The 24122-nt window shown below is 35.5% G+C and overlaps 1 protein-coding gene across 1 annotated transcript in view; it reads left to right on the top strand.

The window, feature by feature from the left end:
* LOC111513108 (uncharacterized) overlaps positions 1-24122 on the top strand; it is a 102851-nt gene that overhangs the window by 19815 nt on the left and 58914 nt on the right. The window contains exons 3-5 of the mRNA XM_074179105.1: positions 2923-3121; positions 14453-14667; positions 22082-22289. Coding sequence (XP_074035206.1) covers positions 2923-3121; positions 14453-14667; positions 22082-22289 — 622 coding nt within the window. The remainder of the gene's footprint in view (positions 1-2922; positions 3122-14452; positions 14668-22081; positions 22290-24122) is intronic.

Genomic DNA, 24122 nt, shown 5'->3' with positions numbered 1-24122 from the left:
ACGCAGTTATATTTCTTTTTTTCGCCTGGTGAGTCTACATCTGCTCTGTCGCATATTAATAACGATCTCCAAGCCATATTTGACATTTTTACTGCCCATGAGCTCAAGCTCAATTCAGACAAATCTGCAATAATGATGTTCGGAACTAAGAAGAACAGAGAGCTCACCAACTCTACCTTTCAAGTTCACATCGAAAACGATATACTTCCCTCCGTGGACGAGATAAAAAATTTAGGATTGTGGTTTGATCTGGATCTTCGCTTCACGAAACATGTCAGCTATCTGAACCAATCTTCTTATAACGTTCTCAGACAGCTTTTTCCTAATCGTGATTTGTTCAACACAAACTTAAAACTTAGACTATGTAAGTCTCTGATTATGTGAAAAATTTCCTATTGCGACAGTATTTATGGACCTGCTTTGGAACAATTGGAATGCTCTCCGACTGCAGCGTATTCAGAATAGATGTCTACGTTTCTCGTTTGGTATTCGGAAATATGACCATATATCCATAGCAATGCAAGAATCAGGATGTTTGAATGTTGAGAAACTTAGAACTCTACACCTTCTCACCAACACACATACAGTTTTGATAACCGACCTGATTACTTACTGAAGAAGCTTAAAACATTATCTACGATTAACAGCTTTACTACAAGGAACAGTTCAGTTCTTGTCATCCCCAAACACAAATCTGTCATCTTCACCCGCTGCTTCTCGTATAATGCACCCAAATATTATAATCAACTACCCTGCGAATTTCGATCATACACCATCGTGAACTTTAAAAAAAGACTGAAGACTCATTTATCTCATTAGCCTCTTGTCCGTTCCCGACCTTGGCATTTCTGAAATGAATTTTCTAGAGTAGAGCAATAACTAAAATTTTTTGATATTGTTAACTCGACCTGTGTTCATATTATTCATCTATAGTTTCTCCCAGGTTGAGTTGAAAAACAGCCTTGGCTGATACTCCGCCATATACTGGAAGTTTCTCTCTTTGTTTCTGTTATTGTTTCTGTATACTGTTATATTTTATTTTTGTCTATTCCATTCGTATTTTTATGGTGAATAAAGACGTATTATTATCATTATTATTATTATTAATCCCAAATGCCCCTTGTACCTCTTTCTACCTACCAATGCAACTTTTAGTATTTGAGGAGATGACATCATATACATAGGTTAACCGGAGGGATATTCCTAGACGTCTCCAAGGCGTTCGACAGAGTTTGGCATGACGGTCTTCTAGCCAAAATAAGCAATTTTGGCTACTCGAAACAAATGGTGAGACTCATTGAATATTTTCTAGCAGACCGACGATGCCGTTGCAGAGTAGGACATGAACTCTCTACCATGTGACTTCTGGAAGCAGGAGTCCCACAAGGTGCAGTTCTTTTCCACACCTCTTCAAGGTATATACAGTAGACGTGCACAAGCCAGATAACAACTTCAACAAGTTGGCACTCTACGCGTACGACATAGCCCTACTGGCCACCATATACTGGCAACAGCAAGCGGACAGATTAGAGAAATGGGCCAACCTTTGGAAAATCAGTAAAAACTCTGATAAGAGTCAGGCGATACTGTTTACTCGGAGCCTGGTACACCCGGAAGGAAACGTCATCTTCAACGGACAAGATATTCCATGGACCAACGACGCAAGATACCTGGGAGTCACGACAGAGACTCGGTCTGGCGAAAACTGCACGACAAAACCTATACCCAATCATAGGCCGCAGTAGTAACATAGGTCTCCATGTGAAACTGCTTCTCATCAACACCGTACAACTATCAAATATTCTGTATGCCTCCACTGCCTGTGACCAGTGCGCAGCGACATACAGACGCAGTATCCAGACGTTCATGACGCATGCGTACTAGCTGCCGTATAGAACGTTCCAAGATACATGCCTAACAGATTCATTTACCGGAACCTGGACCTCAACATCCACTACATAGACGCATATATGAGAGAGCACGCCGCGCCAATAACGTATTCGAAAAAATACGAACATACGCCAGTGCTTCTTGACCCACAGGAAGCGCCCTACAGGGACGACACAAGATTTCGCGAAAGGGGTAAACACATGAGGCCCACGAAGCAGAACTAACCACCACCTCCGAGAGTCGCTGTCAGGCGGCTCCGGTTAGTATAAAAACTTTATAAATAGATTATTAACAAACACTTTCTTACAGACACACATACTTAGTTCGCGACCGAAAGTCACTTGTCTCCCCATGGGATTCCCCCATATTTGCATGTGAAACCCCCATGCAAACATTACATACAATAAAATCACGACAAAAATCAACAGATCACGTAAGTGAAAGCACCTAAAGGCTGACTTTCAACCGCAGGAGGTCAAAGGCCCACTCACAAATGAGTGGGGGTGGATGGACAAGACTCTAGCTTCTGCACACAGTAACCGTGTGGAAAATATTCTATCTCAGGGCAAATAACATGCTCAGGAGATGGCAAAGTTTGTCGAAACAGCTGTTAGCATTTGATGTTAGTTTGTGTTGTATTATTGTTACCCTACTCATTCAATGCTTTGAATAACTGTCCTTTGCTGAATCATGCCTAATCCCCTCAGAATAATCATTCTAAAATACTCAATAGTTCATTGGTCTGTCTCTATTTTCTCTTTTATTTCAGCGAATTCGGGATCATGTTCGCTTCTTTTAGGTAGTTATATGTAACCTAGAAATACCTGAATGATTTTAACGTAGATGATAGCTACTGTTTGTAGAATTGAAAAAGGGTGAAGTTTTGGGGGTACTTCATCAGTCCTGCTTGAGACGAAACAGGTGTCGCTATTTTGTAATATTCCAACATAGTAAAAAACCAGATAAACCAACTGTATTGAGAGGATTTCTTGTCACTTTTTCATTAGTTGATTTTATAATTGTCTATTTCAGAACCTCTGGAACCTAGCTGGATTGTCAACTGTAACAGATCGATAAGTCTCTCTAGAGACCAGCCGAAAGCTTTCGTATCGAGTCCTGGATTCCCTCGACACTATCCCGACAACGCCAACTGTGATATAGAAATCAGTGCTTCTCCTGGATACAGAATAATACTAGATTTTGAGGAACTGGTGTTGGAGGATGAACCATCGTAAGTAGCAGTCAGTTTCTCGGCAGTAGTGTTTTCATGAATGATTTCTATTTTTTTGATATAACGGAAGAGTCAGCATCGAATTACTTCGAAAGCGATGGAAATGTAAACCGGAAAGTGCTGATAATAACTACTCTTTTCACACTGGTGAATTGACTTACTTCGTGAAAGTCATTTTTGTACCAATCGGACTTAATGAACTGATTTTTTAAAAGAACCACTATCTATTCTCATAAATATCAGGCTTGGTTTTCAAACTTGTTTGAACAATATATTCGCAAAACTATGAACAGTTTAATCACACCTACGAAAAGCAAGTGAGTACAGAAAGAGGTCCAAGAGGAAAAACATCACAAAAATGAGTTGGCTCACTCGAAATATTCTCTACAAGTATCCGAAGAATACAAGTAAAGAGTAAACTGAAGTATCCAGATGTATACAGCAAGCGCCAAACGTGATGGCATTCTCGCCCACCATGCATACGAACTCATTTTCAATGTAACCCCCACAAGAGCTTCCGCAAGACAAACAAATAATGCTCTGTGAAGGGGTGTATCATTACATGTCCTCCAATGTTGTTGGCGATTGGCATTGTCTGAATAATTCATGTTGTTTCTAAAAAAAATGTCATCGTCTAACAAAAAACCAGTCATCAAGAGCCGGGCACGTGAATTATTTCCAAAGTGTTGAATGTGAGTCGAATACGTTATCACATGTAAAAGTAAAACATCTCTCGCTACAGGAAACATCAAATACATTTAAAAAATAAGTCTATCAACGAAAATCTGTATTTTGTAATAGATATTTCAATAAGATCCATTGGAAGAGCGGTTGAAGAAGGAAAACAATTAGTTTCTGCAATTCCTGAGTAAAATTTTCCACCCCAACAAAGAAGCGGCCTAGAAGAGCACCAGTAACTGATATTCCCGAGTCTGAGTATTCCAATATCAGATGGACTATTTACGACTTTCGTAAGACGGAAGGGTGTCGTATTACGGTGAAAAAGTTGCAACAGAAAATCAATGACGTTTTGGCAATTGTGGCTTCAGAAACATCTCTTCGTAGAATGTCATAGGAAATAGGTTCCAAATGAAGAAAATTTTTAGTGTTCAATCTCCAGCGATTCAAATCCAATGTGAATCGCTGTCGCTACGTACGCTGTCATTATTAATTCCAAAGCGATGCATATCACTTTATAGCCAAATTTGATTCCAATAATTTTTGTCACTCTTCGCTTGCAAATTATGTTAATCAAATCGAGTAGGCTATGAAGGTTTGTTTATCAAAATAGAAGTTCGCTGTCACATTTTTAACTATTGATTGACAACTTCACAGTTCGGAGTTTATAAAGTGATTTTTTGGTACCATGTTCGACTTTACGAATGCTGAAATAGCTGATATGGTTTTTGCATACGGCTTGGCTGACGGAAATTCAAGCGAGCCCAGACGCATCTATCAGGATGCGTCTCCTTGCGTGACTCCTTGTGCAGCGACAGTTGCGAAGGAGTCGGTTCTCAAAGAAATTAGTAAACATCAGAGACAAAAACAAGAAAAATCAGTCAAACTTAGTTAGTTGAATGTAAGTCACCTAACAGTTTACAGAATTTCAAAGGGACAGCGATTGTATCCTTATCATATTCAGCGTGTCCAGGCACTTACGCTACGTGATTTCCAACCACGTATCGAATTTGCTCAATGGCTTGAAAGAAAAATCGAACAACATCCGCAAATTTTATCGAAAATCCTCTTCACAGATGAGGCTAATTTTTCAAGAAATGGTATCATGATCTTCCTTAACAACCACATCTTTGCGGAAGATAACCCACATGCGATAACGCAAACTCATTTCCAAGACAGATTCTCTTTTAATGTATGGGTAGGCATAATTGGGGATTATTTAATTGGGCCCGATTTTCGCCCCTAACGTTTGAATGGAGATGCTCACCTACATTTTTGGAACACGAGCTTCCCCAACTTATGGAAGATGTTCCCATTGTTCTCCGAAATCACTCTAGGTTCATGCACGATGAAAATCCTGCTCATTTCAGTGTGATAGCAAAAAATTTTTTAGACGTAGCATATCCCCAATGATGAATAGGAAGAGAAGGCACTGAGCATTGGCCGCCGAGGTTACCGGACCTCAATCCCGTCGATTTTTTTCTTTTGGGGATACCCAAAAACACTAGTTCATGCCAGCTCCATTGAAAATGAAGATATGTTGAGGGATCGCATTAGAGCTTGCTGCGAAACGATAAGAAACACTCCGGGCATTTTTCAACAGGTGTGGAATTCTTTGATGGTGAGAACAGAAGCTTGTATTACTGTTGGGGGTCGTCACTTTGAACAGTTGTTGTAATAGTTGTTTCGTTCAATTTTTATATGTTTATTTTCCTAATAAATAACATAGTACTTCCCCGAATTGTTTTTTTACAAACTCCGAAATATAGCACTTTCTAGTTGAATAATTGAACCTGACAATTTTTTTTAATTTGGATTTAATAAGCAGTTCGATAATGCTCAGTTTAGAAGAAGTCTGTACGGGTATACTGCGTATAAAGTTTGATGGAAATAACCGAAATTGCAAAAAACTTATGACAATAACCTACCATGTTTTGAAAAATTTCAACAAGCTGTATTTCGAAAACAAATCATTGTTCGTTAAACATTTTATAGGAAAAAGTTGTTCATTTTGACGAGATCCACTACATACTTAGTTTTTGTAATGTCCTCAGCAACTTCACTTAGTGCCCTAGGAGCTAAGTAATATGCATCGATATAGAAAATTGTAAATATCTCGAAAACGATCACCTCCAGCGTTGTTGAGGAGTTGTACCTTTTTTACTTGAAAATGGTGTGGAAATTAGGTTCTCTCATGAAAAGTACCAAAAGTTCGCTGTCAAAAAAGTTAGGGCAATTTGAAATAAATAATGATAGCGTACGCAGCGCCCTCTAGATGTTACATGAAAATTGATACCAAATTATAATTTTTCACTTCAAAAAACACCGGGTACCAAATTTCGTGCAAATAACTTATTTTTTGCAAGAGTTATTTTCAAAAAGCGAACAAAAAATTCAATTCCAACACCCCGTATCTACAAAACGAAGCATTTCCGGACACAAGTTTATACACACTTTTTTCCTTAAATTCGTCTCAGGAATATGTCATTTGAATACTTTAACGTACTTATGTTACACCGTGTATTATTGCAGTATAGAACAGAAATCAATTTAGAGTTGTTCCTGGTTTAGTATACTTCAGAAGTGCGTGTGTAACCGCGTCTGGTATTTTAGTTGTTCAACGTTTTGGCTCCCACTTTGAAGCCATTTTCAGAAAGGTGTGACTGAACTAAGGTCTCAGTCTGTCTACTCGCCGGGTAGTAACACGCTGCAAGTGTTTTGTGACGCCAGAGTTAAAATTCGACTACTCACAAGCATCGTCTGTCTTTGATATAATATACTTCTATGAGATGGAGGTGAGATTAGACCTCTGAAACGGAAGTTTGATGTGTGAGAATCGACTCGGAATTTGATTCCATTCAGTATAAGAGTAGAACGTTTATATTCTCACATGGTGAGGTTCAACTATTATGAAATTCGTAGATCTGCGTGATTATAATTTGAAACATTGGAATGAATGAAAGAATTTTCAGTTTCCATTCTTTTCCTCCAAAGCTGAATAATCTTCGTAGGTTAGTGGAATTTCCAAAATGATCAACATTAGTTATTCAACGAATTATTTCCTTATGATGGACGACTGTGTCAAAACAACTTTTGGCGTTCTGATCGCCGTATTATCATTCCACTAGCAAAATTGAATTATAGTAACACGTTTAAATGAAAGGATAAATACATCGAATTCTGTTTTATTTTTCCGGTACATCTAAGAAAATATTATAACTGTGAAAAACAAAGAGCTGCGTCAATATATGTTCATTCATCGCGTGAGACTTCGAACAATACAAACAGATGGTTTGTATGGAAAAACTCAAAGCAAATACTGATATTTCCAAAGCTCATTTCCTGGATAAAATCATTTCTGTCAGACATAGAAGGATATGTTATAGTTATATATTCAGATAAGAGATGTTCCTGATTTTACGAAGTCTATTGGATTCAAAAGTTTCGAGGCATCAGATATAATTTCTGTGGTAAACTTTGAATAATTGAAATACATTTTCAATAAGTGAAAACGATGTTTAAAAATGCCGATCAAAGAAGATTATTTTGAATATATATATATAGGATCATCTCTGGCTAGGAAAGGTATATAATCAACCATAACTGGCTGGATCTATGCCATGCTGATAAATAGAACTGCAACTACGACTCTTCTAGGCGGAGCCATTAGGTTCAGGGTTATCAGAGGCAGCCCTCAAGGTGGGGTACCATTTTCCCTTCTGTGGTCGCTCCTGATGGATAGTCTGATTGATGCTCTCGACAGAAAAAAAGTAGGCCTGCAAGCTTATGCAGATGATCTTGTTATTTTAGCAAGGCCCACATCGGGAAGGGTTGCTTGTAATATCCTCCGAAGCACGAAGGAGGTTGTTCACAGTTGGTGCCTGAGGAACCAGATGTATGTTAACCCCAGCAAAACTGTAATAATCCCCTTCATCAGGAGGAGAAAATTGGACGATCCAACGCCACTTTCCCTCAATGGTGATGTCATTCCCTTTGGAACGGAAGTGAAATATCTTGGCATTCTCCTTGATAAAAATTCACCTGGATCACTCGCTTAGAAAAAGTTTTACACAAAGCCTCACAGACATGTCGAAAGATTTGTGATAAAACTTGAGGTTTAGATCCCAAAAAAATCCATTGGAATCATGTATTGATTGTCAGACCAATGATCACTTATGGTGCAATTGTCTGGTGGCCGAAAGCTTCACAGGAAACGATCCAGGCGAAGCTCTCTGGCCTACAGAGATAGGCTTGTCTGGCCATCAGTGGTGCCATCAGTACCACATAGTCAGCGGCCATGGAGATCCTTCTAGATCTACCTCCTCTTCACATTTTTCTGGAGAGAGAGGCTAGATGTAGTGCGCATTGCCAATTGCACAAATCAATTCATAGGAGAGTGCAAGAGGCTGTTGGTTGACACTGGAAGTCACAGCATTCTGGAAATGACCTCTGACTTTATGCCTCCCTGACTTTCCCCTCCAAGAGAAGGAAATATTAAGAGCGGATAGTTGTTGGTTCACAGATGGATCAAAAACACCTTTCGATTCCGATGCAGGTGTTTTCAGTCGCAGACTCAGGACAGAGATATCAACCTACCTAGGAACCTATGCGACTGTATTTCAAGCGGAAATTTACGATATCGATCTCTGTGAAAGAATCCAACCTCATACACAAGTCAATAAGCGGCGTTGGAAGCTGTTGGCTCCTACTGAGCAACATCTAAATTGGTAGCAAATTGTCAAAAACGACTCTACTCAATAGAATAACTTAACAGATTGTCTCTGGTCTGGATTCCTGGCCATACTGGCCTGGAAGGCAATGAGGTTGCTGACTCTTTTGCAAGAGGGAGTGTTGCAAGTAGCTTCGTCGGACCAGAACCTGTCATTAGCATCACAAAGATTGAACACCTGGATGGCAAGAAGATTTATGAACTTTTACCAGAATATTCCAAGTATGCCTCACTCACCTTTCGAAGGTTGATACCAAACAGTTGTTGAAATACAGTAGGGATGAACCACGATATCTAACAGGCCTTCTTACAGGTCACTGTCATATGAGTCCTCATATGCAGAGACTCGGACTGTCGAAAGACAGTTTGTGTCGCCTCTGTTTGGAAAATGATGAAACAGCAGAGCACATACGTTATGCCTGCCCCGATGGGGACCGAAGCAGGTTTTTAGAGTTCGGCAGAGCCGTACTTTTACCATCTGACCTGAAAGACCACTCACCATACAAACCAATCGGCTTCGTTAAGAAGTTGGGTTTATTTGGGGTTGAATGTGAATAGGTGTAAGACACAATAAACCCTTGCGGGTTGTGGTGGAGGTTCGAATAGACTCACTAACTTTGGACCTAACCTAACCTAACCTAACATATAAGCAGTTTTTTCAAATTGACCAACATTAGGATCTCAAAGTTGAATTAGTTGAATTACGAAAAAGCTGCGTGTACAAGCGGTGTAGTGAAATCGAAAAAAGCATAGGGTAGTTTTAAGATATATGAAGAAAGGTAAACAGTTATGAACTAACCAACAAATTAAATCTCCTTATATGAGTTCAGGTTAGGCTGATAAATGTATTCATGTGTAATAATTGTCTAAACACTCTCTACCTATATGGTTTCTAGTTGGCTTGCAATTTTGTATCTCCCTGGTTGGTTCTTTGTTGTATGATACGAAACCTTTCATATTCAAGACATTTGGTATTCATCAGTGTCATATGAACGGAATTAAAATATTTAAAACTTTCTTGAATTCAGAAAAGAAAATTGAAAGAATAACTAAATAACTAGTTGAAACCCTCTGAATATCTTATCACATATTCTCACTTAACACGAAGGATGTAGCTCGATGTCTCAATAAAAGTTTTTTGTCACTGGCACTAAAATAACTTACATAAAACTTTTATGACTACGTGTCTAGCTTTCGTGAAATCTACATATCCTTTTTTATATGAAAGTCTCTCGAAGCGTTCTCGTTATGAAAGATGGGCCTAATATCTGCCAGAAAGAATTTTAGAGTGCAGTGTTCGATCGTTTTGACCGAAGTTGCCTGAAACTAGTTCAGATGCTGCCTTTATATCGTGATATCTGAAATGATAACGATTTTCACATGAGCCATTATCTAAGTGCCGGAAAATGAGGGGAGGCAAAATGAGTTGGGTATTCATCATACTCATTTTGAAGTTTCATTACACTGTAGATACACAAATTCCCTTCATGTATTACTCAGAATGATGGACGGTTGATGTTTATTTATTCATTTGTTTATTGCACGAATAGATATACAAGCCTCATTATATCGAGAAGTATTATCATTTTCAACATGTTTTTATTACCTTCACCTGTATGTATGTATGTATGTTTGTTTGTTTGTAACTCTCAAGCTCGACATTATCGACATTATTGCGCTTGATCTATTCGTAGGCAGATGGCGCTGTGAGCAACCTCCTTGATATATCGAAAATATTGCTTGATCTTTTCGCAGGCAGATGGCGCTGTACGTAACTTCCTTGATATAAATCGAACTCACTATACATGTATTTCTTGATTTTGAAAAATAATTTTTTCCATTAACAGGCGCGCCTGCTGCCTGTTAATGAACCCTCCTTTGCCCGCCTGCTGCCTTGGGCTTGGTAGCTGATTTTCATGCTTCCTCTCCGAATCGTTAAATATCAATGGTCATTTTTCTAAACAATATACGGCTGATTGATCCCAAAGTGTAGATAAAATGAATATAGTTTAAAAACTAAAAAACACACTTTCAAAAACATCGAACTGAAAAGTTAAAAATATTTTTTTTTTAAATAAGCTTAAAATAATAACGAACGAAAAATACTAGTATTATTGTGAGAAAAGCATGGCAATAATACTAGTAATATGCATTCGCTATTGTTTTAAGCTTATTTTTTTAAAAATTTGAACTTTTTAGTTCGATGTTCTACAAACATTTTTTTACATGATATTGAGTGAACAAGTTAGTGAAGAAAATGAGATACACTAGATACGAAGAACCGACGACAACGTAAATGCCTACCTGAAAACAACTAGTTCATATATAACTTCAAAACAAACTTGTCCTAGTACCGAGTCATCAATTTCAATACATATGAAACCTAATGTTTGGAATACGGTTGAAAGAACGAAAAATTGTATTTGAAATATACCTTGTTTCTGTAGAAAAAGTCATATAGGTGGAACTTCAAGACCCCTAGATGTGAGAATGAATGAACATCTGGTGATTACGCCATATAATGAATTCAAAAATTCTCACCAAACAAACTCATGAGAAAATTAAAAAACTCAAAGAATCCACATAAATTATTTCAGCAGATAACAAGTGTATTCCACATAGCTTTGTGGAAATAGATTGCTATCACTAAAAAGGAAGGTTGAAAACGAAAATATGAACCTTAACTGAAATGGATTCTCACAAACTATTCAGTATGTATGTGCCATCCGGATATTTAATTTTTTTTGGGGTGTATCAAAAAAATTATAGTTTGGAACGAAAGTTTCAGTGAATTCCACGTTTTGAAAATGGAAAAGGATTGTTTTTGGTGTAGTAATGAATATTACCGGAGTTTTTTTCCAACACCAAACCTTTATTTTAAAACTTCGACACGTATTGTGATCATCTTCGAGAGGAAGATCAAACTAAACATACTTACAATGTTATCCTCATTAACATCCTTATTTACATCCACAGTAGACTTGGCTCACAGGGAAATTTTAAAAGCCCAGGACTGGTTTTCTAGCAATAAATTAATCTGCAATGATAAAAAATAATCCTTCCTAAGATTTAGTTATGCCCCAAATGGTCATGATCACAGTTTACTGTTAAAATCACAGCACGGTTTAATGAAACAGGTGAATTCAATAAAATTTCTAGGGCTTACTCTCACTGAAGATTGTAAATGGAATCAACATATTAATGAAATATGTAAAAAAATAACGCCTATGTGTTACCGTATCTATCAACTCAGTAAAATTATAGATAAGTCGGTGGTACTCATGTACTATCATGCCCAATTACACTCAACAATCTCATATAGTATAGTAGCTTGGGGCCTATCACGTGAGGCACAAAGGGTATTTATTTTACAGAAGAGAGCTGTCAGAAACATTCAGAGTGTAAATAGACGTACTAGCTGCAGATATCTATTCAAAGTTTTAAGAATATTAACTCTCCCATGCATTTATATGTACCAGCTGTTAATTTTTGTAAAATCGGATCAGCGACCTTTTACCTTCTTAAACAAAAATAATTACGGCACAAGAAATTCAACATTGTTAGAAATACCAAATCATAGACTGGCTAGATCAGAATCAAGTCCAATTTTCATGGGTGTCAGGCTATTTAACAAATTGCCAAATCATGTTAGAAAAATGTCACTAAGAAAATTTAAACCGTTCCTAAAAAACTTTCTGATTGATAAAGCCTACTACTCCATTGAAGAGTTTATAAATGACTTATCAATATAACTGAAGAATTGAGATTGTCATCTAGGGTTGTTAATATATTATAATTTTACCTAGTTATAAGTTTTAATATATAATTTTACATAACTGTTCATATCCTATATGTACATAATTTTTTCTTTTTTATAAATTTATTTATATCATATTACACTGACTTGTTCTATATCATTGAGTTATGATCCAGAAGAACCAATAAAATATTATTATTATTATTATTATTATACCATAAATACCTATTCTAGGCACCTGCGTCTTACGTGTCTCAAATCAATTTCACAATATTGCCTTATCGACTAGTCTTAAATTAATTTTACAAAGTGTCCTTATGTAATAGTCAGGTGGATCTAATAATTAAAATATTATCTCAACAAGCTATATAGTATACTATTAGGTATTGGTCCACCATCGTTATTCATAATATTATTATGGTTTTGTTGCAAAATGCTTCATGTTCCTTATATCTAATGTCAATAGATATTGTTTGTTCATAATACTTTGCATCGCAGTCCATACATTTAATTTTGTGAATTCCAGACTTTTCCGAATTCTCGACTTTGTCTTTTGAATTACTAGTGTATCGTCTTTTGACTTTCCCTCTCACACATGAGAAGTTCACAAAAGAAAAACGGACAATACAGGAAATGACAGCGACTAACGTTTGCTGTGGCTACTACATTAGAGGTGGATATATGCTATCGCCGACTATTTAAAATTATTTGAGATAAACACTCTTACGGTACATTATCTTCATATAACTCTAACAGTATTGGCAACAAATATAAAACAAAAACAAATAGAAAAAGAAATACATTATAAACCTGATAATATCATCTATATTCTAGATCAGACTTCGAATAACAACAAAAAAGGAATATACATATGGACAAATTATTAGGTAGTCAATGGGTAGACATGAGGTACAGGTTAGGTTAGGTTAGGTTAGGTTAGGTTATAATAATAATTGACTACAAGTAGCTAATAAGCACAAAGATGTTCCAGTGAAGTTGACGCTTGTCAGTGGTTCACATAATATGCCAAGAAATGTAATGAATATATTAATAGCTCAATTCTAAGAAAAAATATTTTTTTTATCATTATAATATAAATATTCTGAATTCACACTGTTGGAATTGAATAATATAATTTACGATAAACATGGAGATGAACATGAAGTGAACATCCTACATGAAAATACAATAAAGCCCCCCACCACAGCGCAGCACTGTTTGAGAGATCGTTCAGTTTCTCTATCTACACTCATGACAATAGTCTTCCCACATACCAAAAAAAAATTTAAACTGCCACTTTTCATGCTACAAGCTCGTAACTGGCTGTGTGAAGAACATATATCGTGCAAGTAAAGTCTCGCATAAAATGCAAAAATTCAACTTATTCTGTAAGCCTCATGAATTATCCCTCTTTTATTCCTTTTATTTTTTTTTCTCTCTCCCTCTTACCACATAGGCACTATAATTTTTTGTACATTATATGTACATTATAAATACTTTAAGTTTTGTATACTATCAAGGAGTTGAATGTTGCACACGGTTGTCTCCTGAATTCCGCTCCGGGATTTCACCAAACCTATTGTATTTTCCTTTGTGTATTTTTTTTTCATCTTGGTAAATAGGAGACATTATCATTATTATTATCATTATTGAATGAAAATGTATTATCTATATAGACACACTCACACTTGTTCACAAACATAGATATACGTATACTTACACTAAAACATGGAATCTCACAATGGTCCTATCATCAATTAAGACATTTAAATTTTTTTATCAAAACTTCTGGTTCTATTCTCAGTAATAACGTTATTTTGAGATATGATATTTTGCCATAATAATATAAATATGCTTGATATAAACTGATACAAATCTATTATCCATGCGAAAGGGTTTATAAACATAGATACATACATACTTGTTCACATGTTCACATACATTAGTAAACGTTTTTTATAAAGGTCGTCTTACCAGTTAAAAACCTTTTTTCAAATAGTTGATCTGTTGGAATTCCAATTCGAATAATCTAGAAAACCTCTAGCTGCATTAGAGACAGAATCACAACTTTACTACTGACCCATTAATATTACTTCTGATATTTTTCTTATTCTCTTTTTGTCACGCAGATTGACACATCCAATATTCATGTTTTCCGTTTTTTCAGCTGCAGCTACGACTTTCTTCAGATACTCGAAAATCAATCGAACGATGTGACCTCAATTAACAATTCCATGTCAACGAGGCGACTGTGTGGCGACTGGAGTTCCAAATTGAAGCTCTTAAGATATGTTAGCCACTCTTCCAGACTAAAACTGCGATTTTCCTCGGATTATTCGCACCATTTCGGAGGATTTAAGGCCCGCGTTTCCATGGAAAACGGTAAGGCATGTCTTTCATGTTCCCTCCAATAAAGTCGTAGACTTTGAGTGCATGCAACAGATTACTTCTCAAGGGTTGTGGAATGCTGATGGAGTACTTGGTTTACGCGCCGTAATGAAGTTTTTAGGGTGTCAGGGTAATAAAAGTGAAAACGGGGAGTGATTTTTACGAAAACACTAGCATGAAAATGAATAGGTGAATAAACTTCCTCTTGAAAGAGCTTTTACATAAAATGATTCATTCGAACAGCAAAAATTGATTATCTCTCAAACTGAATGGAACTGAAATGTAATTTCGTCCAGAATTGTATATAAACATCCCTGTGGACATCCCCTCATGACCAGTCCTTTCACTGTATTGTCTTCTACATTAGTACTTATTGCTCTACTAGAGAGCATCTGGAGTATCCATTCTCCTACTACCAGGGGTACATTCCTGGAGTGTAGTTGCTGGGTAATTGTTGGAAAGGTTGTTTTATCAAACGATATCGATATCTATGAATATACCTAGGGTGGATTCTTTATTGAAAATCATATGGAAATGCGATATAAATTGGAGATCAAAAAAATAATTTCTACCGAAAGAAAACGAAACTCAACATAAACGAAATCTGGCTGCCTGGTTTCAATTACTCTCGTGCCAAAACAATTCTGTAGCATTTGCTTCGACGACCTCAAGCATAACACTGCCTTCGTTTGATAATGTCCTTCATAGTTGTAGACGAACTGTCACGCATAAAAACTCACAGCCAACTACCAAAGAACACACAAAATAGTTTCAACGCGACCCGTCACTAATTTGACATCGTCTCACTTGCTTTTTTTTACAATTACATCGAAAATTTCAAAGATATCTATTTGCCGAAAATCAGCCGATTGAATATTTTTACAAGAGAGAAGTAAAAATCATCGTGGAGAAATTGAAAGTATGATAAGACAAAGGTTATACTCCTTCATTCAAAGTGGAGCTTGGTGACGTTTCAAAAGCTATTGAACCATACTAGATATCTGTAACACGTCGTATTCATGATTGAACTCATGTCCCTCTGCTGAAAGATGGTTTGCAAATGTGGAATAGGTCTTTTTATTTAAGAAACTACTTCTATGTTCTCCAATTCTGTGGGAAAATGGTCTCCCTATTTGGCCAACTTTCAGTTTTGGGCAAAAGCCACAAGTCAGTTTATATACTCCTGATCAATCCGACACCGAAGTTTTGTCTTATTGCTTTTAATGAATTTACTCAGACTATTATCCATTGGTTGGTTCACCCAAATATGACAATGTCCTGTAACTGACGTTATGATTAATGGAGTCTATGATATCTACTTTTCGCTCAGATAATCTCAATTCACTATATTCACCAAACTCGAAATTGTTAACTTCGAGCCCTTCGCCATTTCAAGAGTTATTCCGAAAACATCGCGATTAAATGAAGTTTCTTGTCGACTTTGACCCGACTCTGATTTATGCGGACCACAAATATAGGTTGAGGTGAAATTTCATTCGCAATCTAGGAAATATGCTAATTCGCTGGGCTTTATTTTGTTTCGTGTTGATGACGATCTATGAAGTTATTTGGACCTGATATATTGTGAATGCCTGATTGCATGTCGCAATTGATTCCGCAAAATAGCTTAATCACAATAATTCCGGATGTGATTAGTCATTCGCGTGAAATTTCGGAGGAAAGGGTGCGAATGTTGAAAGAATAATAATAAAATACTGCTTTGAAATTACATATAAACGTCATGTATACAACAACATTGTGGCATATAGAAAGGAATGCATGCTCATTGCTGTTTGATTCAAAAAATGTCTTTCAGAATTCTTCGAAGGTAAAAATTTCACCTTCAAAATGTTTTTTGATATATCAACAGAGTTTTTTGACAGCAGAAACTTAGGGGAAACAAAAGATTAATAAAAAAAAACTGTTCTGTAGCCCATAAGAATTGAAATGTTTCAAAGCAATAAATAAGATTTCCACACAGGATTAAGTAGGGTGCCAAGGAAGGTATTGCAAGCAGCTACATTGTAACAGAACTGTCATTGGTATCGCTTAAGGTTTTGCCAAACAAACATTGAACACCTTGATGGCAATATAGTCTGATCAACAAGTTCAAAAACATGAAAAATAGAGATAAATTTCCTAAAATTATGAGCAATACCTCATTCGATTCTGAATCTCCTCTAAAAAATTTATTTGAAGGATTTTGGTGCAGGTAAACAATTGCAATGGTTATTAACAAAATAAGCTTTGAAAAAATGGTATTTAGTTTTTCGTTATTGGCTCAAAGAATTCAAATATTCATGCAATTTTGAAAAAAGCTCGTTAAATTATTTATAATTTAAATTTGACGTTGAAAATAGGGTTCCGCGCGGCTGTTACGGCATGCGCGCGCTGCCGCTAAAGAGAGTTTATCAAAAGAAATAATTTTTTTGTAACATAAAATGTCATTTTGAAAATTTGAAGAAAAATCTAGTATCTTCTGAATGAATCGAGTCGCGTAGAAAAAAAAGTTTCATCACCATTTTTCAAAAAGTTATTCAATTGTTAACTAACAAATTTTTTTCTCAATCTCCGTTGGCCTATAAATTTTAAACTTTTCAATCTCCGTTGGCCTATACATTTGAAACTTCGTGGAGCCCTTTCGATATATATACTTCATACGATACTACGATAAAAGTTCATGAAAATTTATTAATTTGTCAATTATGATTTTTAACAACTATTGCAAAATGAAATATCTAAAAATTGTTGATAAACATTTTTTTTCAATTTATATTCAGCCATGTCTATTTTCACATCAAACAATGGCAGTTATCAACATTGGGTATGAATTTTTCACGTGATTTGTTCATTCAATTGTTTTGAACAAATAGAGAAATTTAATATTTTAAAAAAAAATTTTTTTGCTATTTTGTTGTCTAGAGATAATTATGGAAAAAAAAGTTTTTGGCTTTCTACTACTCCATCTTCATACAAAAAAAAGGATGAGGGAATCTTCCAAAGAAACGAAGGAAGTAATCAATTTGTAATCAATCAGTAACTCTATACATGGATGTGTAGATCATACAAAGAAGTAACTTTCAGACACAAACTGAAAGAAAGTCCTCCTGAAACAGCTACTTTCATATAAACATTGAATTACACGAAAGAAAAAAATTCTTTCGAAACAAATACTTCTATAGGAACACTGAATTATACAGAAGAAACTTTTCTCTACTCAGTTTGTATTTCAAACATTCGTTGTGGAATAAAAATCAGAAATCATTCACATGAATTAATCACTCCTAAAAATATAACCCCTTCAATTCAGATAATTATGTTTTTCAAAAAATAGTTTTTTCTTAATTTCAATTTTCAATTGTCTAAAATCGATTTTTTTATTATATTTCGATTGTTTAAATAATTAGTTGAGAAATAATTTTGCTTTTGAAAATCATAATTCACAATTTTAAATAGTTTGGCAAAAAATAATTCCATTTATTATTTATTTGTTTATTAGTTTAACGATTTGTTATAAACAAATATTGACCAACGTTATATTTTTTTTCTGAAGCAGAAAAATATTATAAAAACAGCTATACATAGAAAAGGTTCTTCTAATATCATACGCTACGATACGATAAAAAAATTTATGGCATTTTCCTATATATAGATAGCTGTTTTGATAATTTTTTTCTGCTTCAGAAAAAAAATAAAACGTTGATCAATATTTGTTTATAACAAATTGTTAAACTGATAAACACTCGAATAATAAATAAAAGAATCTTTTCAAATCATATTTATCTCTAGAAAACAAAATAGCAAAAAAATGTTTTTAAAAAATATTGAGTTTCCCTATTTGTTTAAAACAATTCAATAAACAAATTACGTAAAAAACTCATATCCCATGTTAGTAACTGCCATTGTTTGATGTGAAAACAGACATAGCTGAATATCAATAAAAAAAAATTATCAACAATTCGGACTAAGCCATCGTTGGGCTGCCATTCAGTTAGGGAATAACAGAACCACAAGTGATTCTGTTTTTCCAGTATCCAGCGGGGCTACGTGGAAGCAGGCATCCGATGGTTGGTTTGCTCAACCCCTACATCCCAAGCCAAGGCAAAAACAGCATGCAAAGTGGTTCAGGCAGTGAACGATGAACAAGGACAGTAAACTCGCCGCCCAAAGTGGTGATCGATCGAGTTTCTGTTCCCGTTGTTCTGGATGCTGTAGCTACGATGCTTTTATTTGACTCTGGTTTCATATTATTATTAGTGGTCGTGTCTTGATTTCTCCTAATTGGATTGCTTGACCTTGTTTGTGTACCTGTGAGGACAGGTGACATGATTTTATCAATGTTCATTGCCACTTCTTTTCTATTGAAATTTTCCCTGTGTTTTTGGATTTCTATTGCCTTTCCATACAGGATGTAACATAACTACGTTAAAATATTCAAGTGACGAATTTCTGAGACAATTTCAATAAAAAAAGTCTCCATTAACATATGTTCAGAAATACTTCGTTTCGCAGATACAACGTATTGAAATTCAATGTGTTTGTTCATTTTTAAAAAATAACTTCTTCAAAAAATGAGTTATTAGAACTAAATTTGGTACCTGGGTTTTTTGACGAGGGAAATCATAATTTTGTATTAATTTTCATGTTACATGCAGAGGGCACTGCGTACGCTGTCATTATTTATTCCAAATTCCCTTTACTTTTTAAGTAGTAAACTTTTGGTACTTTTCATGAAGAAACCTAATTTCCACACCTCTTCCAAGTGAAAAGTACACTTTTTTCAACAACGCTGGAGGTGGTCGTTTTATAAATATTTATAATTATCTATATCGATGGATATTACTTAGCTCCTGGGACGCTAAGTAAAGTTACTGAGTACATTACCAGAAACTAAGTATGTAGTGGATCTCGAAAACAACTTCCGCCTATGAAATGTTTATCGCAAAATCATTCGTTTTCCAGATACAAATTGTTGAAATTCTTCAAAACATGCTTGGTTATTGTCATGAGTTTTTTGCAATTTTAGTTATCTATTTGTGGAAAATTTACCTTCATTGCTAGAAAAAAATGAATGAAGAAAGAGCAAAAATCATGAAATCCTACGTTGAATGATATGAACTTGGAATTGATAATAATAATAATAATAATAATAATAATAATAATAATAATAATAATAATAATAATAATAATAATAATAAATGAATTAATTGACAGCTGAAATAACATGACACAATATGGAAAAAAACAAAATACAAATTTGTCAATAGGATACAAGATTGAACAGAGTTCATTCTTCCTCTTGCACCTTACAAAAAAAAAGAAAATGATGAAAAACAAAAAAAAATACCAAAAGACCTAAAATAAAATTGGAATTGTGATAGCGGGTACAACATTTAATTCATGAGGCGGATATCGATACAAACATAAGGATACTACAAATATTTTAGCTATGGCCTACAAGAGCCAATGTGTCATAGAATATATTCGGGTATTATTGATTTTTCAAAAGGTGTTTTTTCAGGCAGTACCTGAAACTGGAAACAGATTTCGACCGAAAGGAAGGTGGTAGGTTGTTATAGAATTCAGCTATCGTATATGTAAATGACCTGTTAAATAGTTCTATGGAGTGTCTAACAACATGGATCATTTTGTGCCTGATGTTCACATTATGAACATCAGTTCGATAAGTTATTTTGTTATAGAGGTAGGGAGGTGTTCTATTGACAATAACTTTATGAAATAATGTCGAAGAATGAAGAGTCCGCCTATTCAGCCACCTAGCTTTTTTGAGTGTATGAGAAATCGGTTCTCTTTTCTTGATACCGTATGAAAATCTCAAACAAGAGTTTTGAACTCTTTGAATTCGTTGTTGCTCATTTTTATTCAGAAAATAATGATACACTACGTCACAATGATTAAAAATAGATAATATCAACGAATCACAAATGAGTAATTTGGTTTTTAGGCTCAAGACATGCCTATGAGGGTATAATACTTTCATTTTCCCAAATGCTCTTTGAATCAATGTTGAAGTATGTTTTTCGAATTTGAGTTCATCATCGATACAAACTCCTAGATTTTTAACCTGATTTACAACCGGTAAAACAGTGTCATCAATTTTTATGATTAGATCTCTAAGTTTTGACCTTGCGACTTTTCTTCCAAATACAATCATAGAGCATTTGGAATTATTAACTTCCAGGGCATGTTTCCTCGATACATTAACGAATTGATTCAAATCGTCATTAATGATATTTTTGCATTGCTGTACAGAGTCAGGAGTAAAAGAATAATACAACTGTGTTTCATCGGCATACATATGATATTTGAGTTTTTTCAAACAGGTTGTCAAATGGGAGGTGTAAATTATGTAGAGGATAGGTCCAAAGATTGAACCCTGTGGGACACCTGAAGAAGTATTTTTGAAATCCGACATGTGGTTCTCCACTCTAACAATTTGTTGTCTATGTGAAAGATATGCTTTGACAAAGTCCATTATAATGTAATATAGATCGAAGTAGTTGATGATTCAATGTATCAAAAACTTTGCTAAAGTCCATCAATAGTAAAAGAGTGATTTCGTCTCTATCCGATGCTGCGACGATATCATCTAATATATTCAATAAAGCTGTAGCACAGCTATAGTTTGGTCTGAAACCAGATTACATAATTGGAAGTACATTGTTGTTGTGAAGGTGGTTTCTCAGCTGTTGAGCGATAGCCTTTTCCAAAATTTTGGAAAGAAATGGAAGAAGACTTATAGGACGCAAGTCTTTGAATTCCTTAGGTTCTTTAATTTTGGGTATTGGTACCACGATAGACTGCTTCCACATACTTGGGAAAACTTTCTTCGCCAAGCAAAAGTTTATAATATGTAAAATAACGGGCACTATGGGTGGACAACAGAGATTTAAGAGAGAATTATCGAGATCATCTATTCCTTTGGATCTACTTTTTATTTGTGACATGAAGGTTAACAGTTCATTTTCGGTAATCAATGTCAATTCAAGAAATGATGTGATAGAATCATTCACATCATTACTGTAAAATTGTTCTAGATTTGGGTCAACCTTATTACACCCTTGTTGCGAAGCAATAAAAAAATCATTCATGTTGTTAGGATCACATAAATGGGAGGGAAGATTCAATATAGATTTTTTATTATGAATATCGAGTTTTTTTAGCTTCAACCATAGATCTCCAGAGTTATTATGGTTATTATTAGAGGCAATGTATTCTAGATAAGCCTTCTTTTCTCGCTCAATAGAAGATTCAGTGAAGTTTCTAAGAGTTTTATAATAATTCCAATCTTCAGCTTTACCGGTTTTTTTGAATTTGTTTCTGGCTTTATCTCTTATTTTCATCATAAACTTCACATTGAATTCAGTGACTTTTATGTTTTTTTTAGTTGTGCAATGCGCAGATGATCGCTATATCATGTTCAATAACTCCTGCTACCTCATCATCAGCTACCCAGAAGTAACGTGGAATACGTCCAAACAGATATGCGAGGGAATGAAATCCAATCTTGCGTCTGTGCTCAGCCCTGAAGAAGAACGGTTCATCACTACTAGTATCCGAAGGACACATGACTATAGGACCAGCGCTTTTTATTGGTGAGTTTCAGAAAAACAATCAACTTTTTTCGGCAAATCACAATTATTGGAAAACACGAAATTGTGACTTGACAAAGATTTCGTTTTTATTAGATATTAATGCAGCAACAAAGTTAATGATTGACTATTCGAAAAAGTTGTATATATTTTTTTTAATAGTATTGTGGAATGAAAAATTCGTACTATGTAGAGGAGACTAGATCCTCCGGGAGAAGGAAATATCAATAGCAGAGAGTTGTTGGTTCACAGATGGATCCAAAACACCTCTTGGTTCTGGTTCTGGTGTTGTTAGTCGCAGACCCAGGACAGATATATCAACTATCTAGGAACCTATGCGACTGAATTTCAAGCAAAAATTCACGCTTTTGAATTGTGTGCGGAGAGATTGGAAGCATCCAACCTCATAAACACGTCAATAAAAATATTCTCGGACAGTCAAGCGGCGTTGGAAGCTCTTGACTTCTACTGAGCAACGTCTAAATTGGTAGCAAATTGCCAAAACCGACTCTCCAATAGGAAAACATAACAGATTGCCAAACTGGCCTGGAAGGCAATGAAGCTGCTGACTCCCTTGGAAATGAGGGTGCTGCAAGCAGCTTCATTGGACCAGAACCTGTCATTGGGATTGCTTTAGGCTTCGACAAACAAAGATTGAACACTTGGACGTCAAGAAGATTTATGGACTTCTGGCAGAATCTATCCAGATTGGCTCACTACAAGGATTTTATTCACTCTTCGAAGCTTGATACCAAATAGTTGTTGGACTATAGTAGGGGTGAAAAGAATTGAAATGTTTTAACGCAATGAATAATATTTCCACACAGGATTATGTAGGGTGCCACGGAAGGTGTTGCAAGCAGCTTCATCGTACCAGAACTATCATTGGCATCGCTTCAGGTTTTGCTAAACAAACATTGAACATCTTGATGGCAATAAGACTCAAGGACTTCTGGCAAAATCTTCCAGGATTGGCTCACTTCAAGGAGTTCATTCGAAGCTTCAATCCAAACAGTGTTGGACTAGATAAGGATGAACTATGATATCTAGCAGGCCTTTTTACAGGTCACTGCCATTTGAATCATCATATGCAGAGACTTGGACTGTCGGAAGACAGTGTGTGTCGCCTCTGTTTCAAAATTGATAAAACACCCTGCCCCGCTGCGGACCGAGTCAGGTTATCAAATAATTTGGTTAAAAGGCTTTGGCGGAAAAGATTTTCAATGTTACTGATGATTCGCCGATGGCGAACAGATGAAAAGTATACAGCCAAAGGATGGTGAACGAGTTTCTAATTTTCTGAAAAAAATCAAAGAAATGATTCATTTTGAAGGAACGATTAATGATGTACGATGAAAATGAATTGAATACGTAAAAAAGATGACTTGTGGGTAATCTGACTGAAGTTTTTATTAATTTTCCGTACTCAGTAGTGGTTTACTAATATAATCAATCCACTGAGGTGAAAACTTAAAAAAAAATCACAAAAGCGAAAAAGAATTGCACATATAGAAATAATACCTTGACTCATTTTATGAGTATAATGATATCTGAACAAAATAAAAATAAAACAAAGTTTTGCAAATAATGCTCAAACTGAGCGACAGTAGGTATGAGGATCATATATGGTTACGAAAAAAATTGACCACCTTCCTAAGGCAGGTTGCGGTGAAGGGTCGAATTGACCCACTCACTTTGGACCTAACCTAACCTATTATATGACAGCCATGGTGGTTCAGCTCCATATGGTAGTCTTCGTATCTGCTAAATGAAACGGATCCTTGATATTGAGGACAATCGGCAGGCAGTGACACAAATACACAGACACACACACAA

Source organism: Leptinotarsa decemlineata, unplaced genomic scaffold, assembly GCF_025532065.1.
Source record: "Leptinotarsa decemlineata unplaced genomic scaffold, Ldec_3_MD MMD2_tig00004307_RagTag_RagTag, whole genome shotgun sequence".
NCBI classification, from domain to species: Eukaryota; Metazoa; Arthropoda; class Insecta; order Coleoptera; family Chrysomelidae; genus Leptinotarsa; species Leptinotarsa decemlineata.
The sequence above is the reverse complement of the archived record's forward strand: the minus strand, read 5'-3'. Positions and strand labels throughout refer to the sequence as shown.